A 12,439-nucleotide genomic window follows, 5' to 3' on the forward strand; every position below is an offset into this window, starting at 1 on the left:
AAAAAAACACCGCAGATAAGGTGCTTGAGAAATTAATGGTAGAATACTGGACAAATATTTTACTTGCAATCTATTTTTGAAGAAATTCAATTGTTTCATTTTGTAACTCCTGCGAGACACTACATCATATTATGAGCAGCCAGAGCCATCGCAAAATGTCCGGTACCCGCTTACCAAATAAACCGCGATCGGATGCAGTAGAATTAACAGGTCAGTTAATAACAAGTTGTATATGCCAATATAAGAACTTCGGCTTTCTCTTGATTGTAGAATTGTTTTCGGCTCAAATGGCACAATTATGTCTTAATGAAGATTACTCGGACGTGACTTTCATAGTCGAAAATCAGCGTTTGCCAGCCCACAGAGTTATGTTGGCGGCACGCAGTGAATATTTTCGAGCCTTACTTTATGGCGGACTCTCGGAGTCAACACAGAAAGATATACATCTTAAAGTGCCCGTAGAAGCTTTTAAAGCGCTGCTAAGATATATATACTCGGGCCATTTGTTCCTTTCACAAATGGATGAAGACAATATTTTAGATACCTTAGGCTTAGCAAATCAGTACGGTTTGACAGAGCTAGAACTGGCCATCTCCGACTACTTAGTACAGTATTTAGCATTAAATAATGCTTGCGCCATACTAGACGCAGCCCGTTTATATAACCTCGAAAAGTTAACCAAAGTATGTCTAACATTTATGGATCGTAATGCTGCTGATATTTTACAACATGAAACATTTAAGAATTTGTCAAAGGTAAGTCGTATCTGCCATCGAAGGTGGAATATACATTTTATTATCATCACTTACGTCTACTGATTGAGGAAAATTTTTTTGCACCGATGCTGTGTCGTTTCCGATATATTCCTTTAACGTCGAAACATGCTGATTTCTTATTCGGTCTCCTAGGCGGCTAAAGTTTATATCAAAGTGTTCGGATTTAGAATATCTGATCTATAAAGTGATCTCTACGTCCGATTTTACTATTCTCATAGTGTATTCGAAACAATATAATAGACGCAATGAGTTCCCTTCTTTTCCTTTCCTACTTTTTCCTTAATCAAAAGTCGTTTCGATTGGTCAACTGAAGGGTCAGTAATTAACACTCAAAAAAAGAAAAAAAATATTCCCCTCATTGAAGTGTCGAGAACTCGTCCCAAGTCGGGTTATCCTTCTCGTTTTGCCTTTTCGTTTTTACCATATAGAAATAGGCTTTATACAGCTTGACGTGCCATTTAAAGTTAATTTTGGTCAAAAAGTTAGGAGGCTAAAATTTGGCACAAATATGTATTCTTATCCTTCAGTTTACAATTCAGTTTCTGTTTTCGAATACACAATACTCTGAGAAACTGCTGCGGATGTAGATTTATAAAGTTGCACCAACTTTTACTATGACAATTCAAGACTTATTTTAAAAATAAAATATGTGGATGCTAGAGCTTGAAAGGTTTAGAAGATATGAAATAGTAAAGCGTGAAGATAGATGCAACTCTTTTTGTTTTTCCTTCGACTTGTTAAATCGCATTACTATATTTGGTTTCAGGAATCACTTGAAGAAATTTTGCGGCGCGACTCTTTTTTCGCTCCGGAAGTGCAGATTTTCCTAGCTGTCTGGGAATGGGGCAAACATAACCGAAATGTAGACATTCAGGTAAGTCGACGTAATTCGTGCAACGGCTAATTTCTTAAAACCGCTCTGTATAATTGTATAGTCGGTAGTCTCGTATGTACGTTTGCCGCTTATGAATCTTGATCATTTATTGCAAGTCGTCCGACCTTCGGGCATTCTCGATCCCAATAAATTACTAGATGCTATTGAAGAACAGAGCACTTCAAAATATTTAAAATATCGTGCTGCCTTATGGCCTAAGGAAAATGTCGCCACCGCAAAATTCGCTTCACGTACTATACATGGTGAATGTCCTTCACAACTTTTAAACGGCGATATTACTTCGTATGATATGGAAAAAGGCTACACCCGCCATTGCATGTCAGATGCTAATGATAGCGGCATTGTGGTGGAGTTGGGCACAATATGTTTGATAAATCACATTAAAATTTTGCTCTGGGATCGTGATAACCGCGCGTATTCCTATTTTATCGAGGTGTCAGCCAATCAAGTTCAATGGGATCGTATTATCGACTATTCTCAATATCATTGCCGTTCGTGGCAATTCTTATATTTTCAAGCCAGACCAGTTCGCTACATCAAGTTAGTAGGCACGCATAATACGGTTAATAAAGTAGGTAGTGGTTTGGAAAACGAATAAGAAATATTTGAAACGTGTGATTTGTTCAGGTGTTCCATGTTGTATCGTTGGAAGCCATGCATATTATGAACATACCTCGTGTAGTTGAAGGAATTGTAGCGCCTACGAGTAACGTAGCCACGATAGAAATGGGCGCAGTCGTTGTAGACGGTGTTAGTCGTACCCGTAACGCTTTGTTGAACGGTAACTATGTTGATTACGATTGGGATTCCGGCTACACTTGTCATCAATTAGGTAGTGGAGAGATTTTGGTGCGCTTAGGTAAAAAGAATATTTTGTCTTTTTTGCGGCAGAGCTAATAAATACAACACATTTTTGTGTACCTTTTTAGCACAACCTTATTATGTAGGGTCGATGAGATTATTGCTCTGGGATTGTGATGATCGCACATACAGCTTCTACATAGAAACTTCTACAAATCAAAAAGATTGGACTATGGTTATAGATAAACGCGACGAACAGGCAAGATCTTGGCAAAATTTCACTTTCACCGCCAGGCCAGTTGTCTTCATAAGAATTGTGGGAACGCGAAATACAGCGAATGAGGTGAATTAAATAGCTTTAGACATATATATTTGACAATATTTGACAATTTAATTGCTCTTTGCTTAACAGATCTTTCACTGTGTTCATTTGGAATGTCCGTCGGAGGATCCGAATTCCTTGTTAATAGAAAATGAAAAACGACTCGCTGAAGATAAAGAACAACTCAAACCAAACGAGGCCGACGGAGTTTAATTTTTTCCTATGTTCTTCCCAAAGTTTATTAATAGTTTGTCTACCCTGATAAGAATTTTGAGCAAAATTGTTTGCTAAATCCCGATGGTCCTCCATAAAGGCTAACATAATTTGCAGTTGCTCGTGAGAAACGGCCCTAAGGTACAACATTAACATTGAAATTTTATTAAATGAAAATATGATAAGAATATACTTACATAGTTTGTCTTTTAATAAATAAATTTTATATGTTTTGACGATTTCTAAATTAAATTAAAATAACAAAATTTTTGGCATTGTTTGCTTAAACTGATAATCGTCTAACGATATCGCTTTGTCGATAGTTTTACTTTCGCGTCATGACTCTCGTTTTGACGATTGCTATTTTTTCATTCATATAGACATATAACAACAGCCAATCACCTTCGCAACGATGGCAATATGAGTATCGTTTCATTAACAACAACAAAATTAAAGAGTTTTTAAAATGTTTATTTTCTATGCTCTAATTTACTTAAATTTGAAAGGGGAAAGTTAAGTAGTGGTGTATTTGATTGTAATGTGAACCACTACGTAGCTAGTAGGCAGGATGCATCGCAACATCGTTTTGAGCCATTTGACGAACCAGGAGAAGGCCGCTGTTCAACGATTTTCTTTTGAGAAAATCCTTCCGAATGGTATACGTACTGTGCTTAGGGAAGAATGGCGTGAGTGTGTCTTCGAACGGTATGCGTCAGATATTTGGGGAAGCAAAATCGCGCCTTCGATAGACAAGGGCTCTGACCAATCTGACTACTTTCCCTAATCTTTCAGACACAGTTTACGGAGAAAGAAACAGGAATAAAATCATCAAAACCAAATCAACAAGGGGACGTAATACTCGAACGTGCAGAGGAAGTTGAGGATGTTTTGATCTGTGAAGGCAGCTCGATACTGGGAACATACCCGCTGAGGGTAAAGACGTTTTCTTCAGCTCTCAGTCCGAGTCACTTGAGGGAGTACGGACCGAAGGAGGCTGTTCAACTTTTTGGGGAAATCTTCGTAGGAATTTCGGAACGATTAGGGGAAGAGAGCAAGAAAGGCCAAGCCAGGAGAAAGAGAGAGAGTGGAGCCGCGCGCCATCTTCTATGATTAAAGGTGGCATGAGCTTTGACGTGGCTTGTAATAACGACTTTGCACAACACTTCGGCCTCTAGCCCCTGTAATCCGTCAAAACGCCTAGAGGCTAGAACTATAAGGACCCGAGTGCTACTATGAGCAGCACCGCTGCCAAGCCACCCAGCAATGCGCTGTCTTATAAAAAAATGGGAGAGTTCACAAGGCTAGAAATTATCCTAATCGACTAGCCGAAGACGTCATGGACTGAACTGAGGGCGATAAAAAGTACACTCCTGGATAGAATCTATAGGCAACATAAGCCAAAATCTCAATTTGCTAGTTTCACCTTCCGCCGTGATTGCCACGTACGTACTTGTAAGTGGAAAAAGGCGGCGGAGTATCTGAAGACGACGGTACCAACGTGAAAAGGCGCCGCTATTAAAGTCGTGCCTGATGAAAAGTAACCTCGACCTCATGTAGTCGTGGATGTTATGGAGGGCCAACACAAGGGCTTAAACGTTGAATATTGGAAGGTACTCTAGAAGAATGTTAAAAGGAACACAACGGTTCTAACTCTGGCAGTAGACGAATCTTCGGCAGTAGTGCCGAAGAAGAACGGAATTTTTGTCAGCTATGGTTTCGATTCAATCTCAATGAGGCCTAGCGCCAAAACCGCGGGGTCACGCAAAAACAGGCCGCGATCAATGGCGGAGAGGGCCTGTCGGGCTCTGTCCGAGTAATGGTAAGTGTCTTGTCAACGAAAGGAGTCTTAGGGGAGCACAAGGGTGAAAAAACGTCTGGTGGTGCAACTCCACCAAAGCCTCCGATTGGCAACCTGACAGGCTGTAGGCCCTCAGTGAACGGGTCGAATCCTCAAGAAACCACTGGGCTCTTTATGGCCTTGAAAAATCAGGGACTACGAACGGCTAACTGACTGTCGAGCAAGCTGCACTCCGCAGTAACCAGAGGCGCACGAAGCTTAAGAAATGTGTCTAAAGTTACATTTGAGTTCCCTAAGCAGAGAAAATGAGCACATCAGGTGCATTCAAATGAATCTCCACCATGCTGAATCCACCGTCAAGAGTTTCGTTTTCTACTCTCTGGAAACATCGCCATCCGCATATCCTCAAAGGTGTGGAGTCCATTGAACTTGAAGCGCAGACGCACCGTTCAATATTAAAGGAGACTTACCAAAAAGTCTACGGCGGACGTGCCTTGATGGAATTGAAAGCTTCAAAATCCCAAATCCGAGGCTAGGAAATTATTCAACTAGGCTAAACAATCCGGTGAGTAGCTTAAGTACAAGCAAGTCCTTACCACATATAAACCGAGCTGAGGCGATTGAAACAGCGTACCTAGAGACAGCGTTGTGAAAACATAAATAGTTTTCCAGAAGCAGCTTCAAATAGCTCTAGCTAAAGACCACGGTAATTGAGTGTGGATTCTAAAAAAACCAAGCGGAGATTACACCGAGAGGAAATTGGTAGCTTCCTGATGGAGACCCACTTTCCTAGATGCCTGCGGGATGCAAACTAGGAGACCACGCCTGCCGAGTTCTAGAGAATATAGTCTTGCTATCATAATCTGGGCGGAGCGGGGGCAACTTTCGGACGATACAAATTGCTGGGATAAGGTCGTCTCGACTCCAATAGGACGCAGACAGTCTCGTCCCACAACTTGCTAGACTTTACGAGTCTAGCCTTCTAACGGGTTATGTATTATGGGATTGGAAAAGGGCCAGAGTGGTCTTTATTCCGAAAGCAGGTAGCAAAAATTAGCGCCTGCCGAAATCGCATGGGCCTCATATTCTTTACTCAAAACTGAGTAGACAATTTTCGATAACTTCAAGCCTCTACACAAGTACCAGTTTCCAGTTCAAAGCAGCAAACCTACCATGACGACAATTCATGAGCTGACCATTATCATCGAGGGGGCGATAAAAGCCAAGCAAGTTCTCGTTGCCTTTATCGATATACAGAGGGCCTTTAATGCTACGTGCTACGCGGCTATTGAAACAGCTTTGAAATATAAAAATATTCCAAGCATGATTAGCAACTGGATAATAAATATGCTGAATTCCAGGTAGATTATTTCAGAGCTAGCAGGGGCGTCTAGAACTATTCGGGCCAATAGAGGGTCCCCTAGGGAGTCGCGCTCCCTTCTCTTATTTGGACCGTAGTCATAGATATTCTGCTAGTGAAACTAATGAAACAATTTCGTGGTGGGCTGGCGTGAACAAACACTTATTGGACGTATGCAAAAAGACCTAAGCATAACCCTTAAATGGTTAACATTGGACAATGTCTACTGGATGTTGTCCTTAACTATTCAAATCAGGTGAAATATCTGGGTGCCTATTTTGATAAAGGTTTAACTTGGAATTCTGATTTAAAATCCGAGACAGGCAACCTTTGTAATCTGTGGAGGGAACAAGGGAAGGGTACACCGACGTTTCAAAGTTGCATAGTGGCAAAATTTGCTTTGGGGTTTGTGGCCCGAGCTTTCAGACGACCGTTCTAATGGAGTACGTTTTCTCCACATTCCACGCAAAAGTCTATGCAATAGTCGTATGTACCTCTGAACGCTTAAGAAGATAGTGCAGGAGAGAATTAATTTGCATTTACTACGACAGTCAAGCCGCCTTAAAGTCCCTAAATAGGCGAATTATAACATCTTCGCTTGTGTTGAAGTGCTTTCAAACACTAAATGAGCTATGCAGGAACAATGAGCTGCACCCAATTTGGGTGTCTAGCGATTCAGGTGTTGGGGGCAACGAAAGGGCTGATTTCCTAGCTAACAGGGGAGGCCGAGGGATCATAATAGATCCTGGATCTTTCTTTGGCGTACCAAGAAGCCATATTAATAGGCTGGTATCGCAATGCGCACAAGAAAAATCGAATTACCATTGGAAAAAATACAGCAGAAAAAAAGATTCCTAAAATCTTCCGGTATGACATATAAACTAGTTTAACTAAGAAGAAGCGACTTACGTTTGGTTACAGGCATTTACACAGATCATGATTTCCTCAGGTATCACCTGAAAAACATAGGTATGTCCGATATCGATTCATGTAGATTCTGTCAAGGGACGAGTGAGATGTCCCGTCATTTTCTCTGCGAATATGAGGCTATCTACAGAATCAGATACCATGTATTTGGCGCACAATCCATAACATCAGACACGAGATGAAGCTCCGAACCAAAGAATGTATCGGGATTGATAAGAATCCTAGCACTACAGGGCTAAGGAAACGGACAAGTACAATAGATCTTCTACGCCGCGGTGCGAATTGCTCATGCAATTAATAATAATAATCGATGTTCATGACTTGCCACTACCTTCTTTTACTTACTTATTTGGTCGCGAATTGAAAAGCAGACATGTTCTGCCTAAATAAAAAATGAGAATTCCTACATAGGAAATAAGATTTTTAATGCATCAACTACATTCATTGTTCAATATTCCCACCGCAATATTCTTGCAAAGCACTTTTTTTGTTGTTCCAACAAATAGTAATTTCTTTACTTCTTTGACATTATAACAACTAATCTTTGCATATACTAACACACCGCCACACAATGCATATAGTTTTGGAATAGATGTTTTATTATTGTAATTGCGTTCATTGCAATTTTGTATGATGTTATCAACCATTCTCTTATTCCGTCAAATAAAACAAAAAGAAAACAATGTTGGAATGCATCTTGTGTAATGCTCGCGGATTTATTAACATTACTCGATTGTTTATTAATTATATTTTACTTGCCTTTCACTCGCTTTTAAACTTTTTAACTTTAGCAGGAAACATCACAATATCTAGAATTTTGTTAATTTGAATGAAGTTTACCGTTACATGTTTGCCAAAAGACGTGAGCTGCTGAAAATTGCAAAATCTGATAGTTACTGTTTATCAAATGTTGGGGCAATACTCGTTTTAAATATTCACCATCTCCCAGCCAAGTAAATTTACTTTGAGGAGGAAAAATTCAGTTCCATTTCGGTTATAAAATTTGAAAACATTAATGGCTGCATGCTATGATAAGCACACACCTTAATTGTTTCCTATTTTAGTATCCCTTATAGTGGGTATATTAGATTTGTCAAATTTTTGCAACGGATGAGACCATGCGTTTCCATTAAGCTCACCCTTCTTAATCAGCCATATCCATCTTTTCAACTCATAGAAATTGCAATTACGACCTGAAGCCTTTGTCTAGGGGAAGAAATTGCTTAAGCTTGAATGTCAGGGAAATTGGCTCATAGTCTCCCAATAATTACCAAAATTTTTCTTTAATAAAACTCGCGGGTCAAATTTAAAACTTGTACACAGTGAAATCGGTAAATTTTTGTTTATTGAAATTTGTAAACGTCTTACATACTAAGGTAGTTTGATTGTATTACTTTACAAAAACTTACGCATAAATAATTAGGGTTACATTTATTTAAGAGGCGCTTAATTTACCTGCAAGTTCTCAGGTGCTGGAAGTACTCCAGTTGTAAAAAGAAACAGCATTTTAGAGTGGAGAGACGTTGTCTTCTGATTCGGTGTCTGCTTGCTGTTGTGCTCGTAAGTATCAGCTTGAGATTGGAAACTAGGTGCAAGCGATTGCTCAATCTCAAGCGTAACAAGCATCAAAATTATATTGCGCTGTGACGGGATGTCTTGTACGAGTCACCGTCATCTTTAAATATATTGAAAAAAAATTCAAATTCGATATTCTATAATAAGAGGGTGGAGCGGTTAACTATTTCCCCTTTTATAGAAAACACATGAAAATTTTTATTTTACAATTTCCATGTAATATGTAACAATTTTGCGCCTGATGTAAAATGTAGTTAATAAACATTTATGTGCACCATCTAAACATCCAACAAAAAAGGAAAAGAAAAAAGTAACCTACAAATAAGCTAACGGACAAGATATGAACATTGACGTAAAAGTCGGTACAAAAATCGTTTCGCTGGACCAACAGAAACACTTACAAATAACAAAATATTTTACAACTTCAAGGCATACGTTTAAAGGGGTGTATATCACTTTTTGCAAATATAACTTTTTACATTTTTGCATTCGGTTTTCAGTTTATACGCGTTAGCGTTTAGAAGCGTAAGTATTGCAGACAGTTTTCTGCCATTACATGAAAGCTAGTGCAATACATTTAAAGTGTTTCACTTCCTCAGGAAAGTAATATTGTGTTTATTGTATATATAAGGACTGTCGTTTGCCTTGCGCTTCCAGTTTGGCAAGCTGCAAAAGTGACAATAAATGTGTATCCATTATCTATTATTGCCAATGGTTAACTTATACATATTTTTTTAGCAATGGCTTTACTACTCACGTAGAGAAAGTATACAGATTTAATCAACGTGTATGTGTCGTTTTGAGCTGTTGGCAGAACCAACACTATGTACGTTATTGTACGTGCTTTCAAAGTCTTAAAACCAAGTCAGAGGGTACGTACCGAGAGAAGACACTTTTGTAGTTGCTGTGCTTCGTCTCATTTCTATGGTTTATTTTTATTTGATACGATGCACTTATAGTTTAAAGATTGCAATTTATTTTGGTTAATTGGAGACGCCGTTAAATGTCACGGCCGTTTTTGCAAGGCAGAAATACACTAGATCTCTAAAAATTTTTGATAGTTCTTTTGATCGATGCATAATAAGATGCTAGCTTTCCATTCTTCCACTACTTAATGGTCGTTAACACTCCAAGCAGACCAAGCAGGGATATTCATCTTGTTGTTATGAAGCAAGTGCGTATTGCATTGTACTGAAAAGCAAAAACCATGTTTATAAGACTAGTTGAAGCAAGATCTTAAAGTAAATGTAAGTTCAAAATTCTTTTTGAAAGTAAAACAAAAATCCGAGACAACTTACAAAATGAAACTGTTCCCACTTGTACAAACAACCTCATGGTAAATAATATAAAGTATTACTTGGAAAATTCATGAAATATATATATATATATATATGGGAAGACAATTTCCGATTGCTAACATAGCTCTTCCTTTAGCTACCTTAGCTTATTATGGTGGCTAAAGTTTACTTGTAAAATTTGCTTTGCAATTATGTAATGCTGTCGCACATGGCACAGTTTATTTACTTCCGTAATAGGAATGCGTAGCAAATTTTTCAAATAATTTTCTCTTTTGTTCAGAAAGGGAATAACGTTGTATTCGTTTAGTGAGAATTTTGATTATTTAGATGCTCGTACAAGTAAGTATTTTCTGATCATGGGCATTATAATGAAACGACGGGAACATTTAATTTTTGAGAAGATTTTGCGAACATGTCAGTAAATCTTGTTTCGATATCTGCTATACATTTTTAATATCTTGGAACTTCCTTCGTCTTATAGAGGAATCGTGCCACCTTATAAAGTTATTTCATGAAATGAATTAAGTATATATATATGAGGCGTGTTTCATTATCAGATCGAATATGAATCTTGCATTTATCATAGGTATGGGAGCAGCAATGCAGACATTTGGATATTGCAAACGAAATCATTAACCTAGTGAGTTACTCTCAATCGGTGGTAGCGGCATAAAAAGCAGAATTTTCAACATTCTAATAGTCCTTAATATGGGTTTAATCACCGGAAGGAAATATGACAATTGGAAAGCATAAGAAAATACCCTTTTTCTCCGATACATTTAGAATTTAAGTAAAGCGAAAGTAAGCATAACCTGTAATGAAAACAAATGTACTGACACCTTCATGCTTATAGTATGAGAAGCTTTCGTCACACCGGAAATTACAATTGAGTTCATTTTTGAAATAAGTCCTTTGTACAGAAAGTCATTGGTCATCGGTGGTGTTGGTTTTAAAAATGTTCTCTTTCAAATTCTATAGCATTGCTGTTAAAGAAATATATTGATGTATGTATATATAGTTATTATTTTGAAAATTGCTTACGCGATTAATAATAAATACAAATGATACAATTGATCGAATAACATCTCGGAACGCGTGAATACATCAACGATTTATCTCTATTATGTTTTCCTGTTTTCCCCCTTCTTAGGCAAAAAGCATGTATTCAAAGTATTTCTTGTCATTTGGTACAGGGTATAGTGCATTTGTACGTTTATATATAACACTCAGAGGAACTTAAGACAGAGCCATCTTTTATCATTGTACCGATCCATTTATATCGGGAATGATTTAAGCCTGCCTGTGCGTCCGTTTACCAGATGTCTGCCCAAGCGTTTGTGCATTCTACTGTTCTTAGGTATCCATATTTTACATTATGTCGTCATTTTATAATATATCGTCACTACTTCTTAATTTAAAACAAAACAAGATGTTGCAAAAAAAGTCAAATGAAGATTGAAAGTGACGCCTTAAAAATAAGACTGTAATTTTTGATTTGATGATATCAGGGCACGTTTAAATATAAATTGTTAAAGTCGTTTGCTTACATGCGGTGACTTATAATTAGCCGCTACATTCTTACTGTAGGTGCTTGACATCCTAAGCACGAAAGAGAGTTACTGAGAACGAATGAATATGTTTTCTACTTGTTTGAAAATCTATTTTAATATAAATATATTTTGATTGCGAAGTCTTTCAAGAGAGAGCGACGCAATATTTTTTATAATTTATTCGCTTCAAAAGATAAGATATTCGTTTAGCTAATTTGTAGATACCATATATAGAGAAAATGTACATAAATAAATCGAATATTAAACGACGACGCTTTAGTCAGCGGAGAATAATTCAAATGGAACGTTGGTTGAATAAGGTTGCCGTTGTAACGGGTGCAAGTTCGGGTATTGGAGCCGCTACAGCAAAAGACTTGATTCATGCTGGTCTAAATGTAGTTGGCTTGGCTAGACGTGTAGACCGTGTGGAGGAGTTAAAACAACAGTTGCCGGCAGATAAGCGTCAATATCTAACAGCTATAAAATGTGATGTCGCCGATGTGGAATCAGTTAATGAAGCTTTCAAGCAAATTGTTACAAAGTTTGGTGGAATTGATGTGTTAGTTAATAATGCTGGTCGTATCGTAGGGGGTCAGTTATGTACTATGGATGTTGCAGAAGTGCAACGCACTTTGCAAACCAATGTTATGGGTGTTATACATTGTACTCAACATGCTTTCAAATCGATGAAAGAACGTAATATGAATGGTCACATTTTCATTATAAACAGTATTGCTGGTCATAATGTAGTAAGCGGTATTTATGGTGAAATCCCTATGACCAATGTATATTCACCTAGCAAATATGCCCTCACAGCCATTACGGAAATTTATAGAAGAGAATTTCTCGGCTTGGAAACGAAAATCAAAATAACTGTAAGTGTTTATTTCTATTGCAATAGCCATCAGCCTTATGAGCTTAAAT

General features: G+C 38.0%; 2 protein-coding genes across 2 annotated transcripts; both read left to right on the forward strand.

Annotated features, from left to right (window-relative positions):
- The first annotated feature begins 6 nt into the window (after positions 1-6).
- Positions 7-3,166, forward strand: LOC119644011 (BTB/POZ domain-containing protein 9-like). The gene is made up of 7 exons (XM_038043540.1): positions 7-210; positions 271-755; positions 1,543-1,650; positions 1,712-2,242; positions 2,299-2,530; positions 2,601-2,815; positions 2,885-3,166. Exons 1-7 carry the CDS (start codon positions 132-134, stop codon positions 3,005-3,007), a joined length of 1,773 nt encoding a protein of 590 aa, XP_037899468.1. The 5' UTR covers positions 7-131; the 3' UTR covers positions 3,008-3,166.
- An 8,322-nt stretch (positions 3,167-11,488) lies between these two features.
- On the forward strand, positions 11,489-12,409 carry LOC119644012 (farnesol dehydrogenase-like; the record flags this gene model as incomplete). Its single annotated transcript, XM_038043541.1, has 1 exon — positions 11,489-12,409. A coding segment is annotated over exon 1 (655 nt), but the record flags the coding sequence as incomplete, so codon positions are not given.
- Positions 12,410-12,439: the final 30 nt, after the last annotated feature.

This window comes from Glossina fuscipes, unplaced genomic scaffold (genome assembly GCF_014805625.2).
Source record: "Glossina fuscipes isolate IAEA_lab_2018 unplaced genomic scaffold, Yale_Gfus_2 78661, whole genome shotgun sequence".
NCBI lineage: Eukaryota > Metazoa > Arthropoda > Insecta > Diptera > Glossinidae > Glossina > Glossina fuscipes.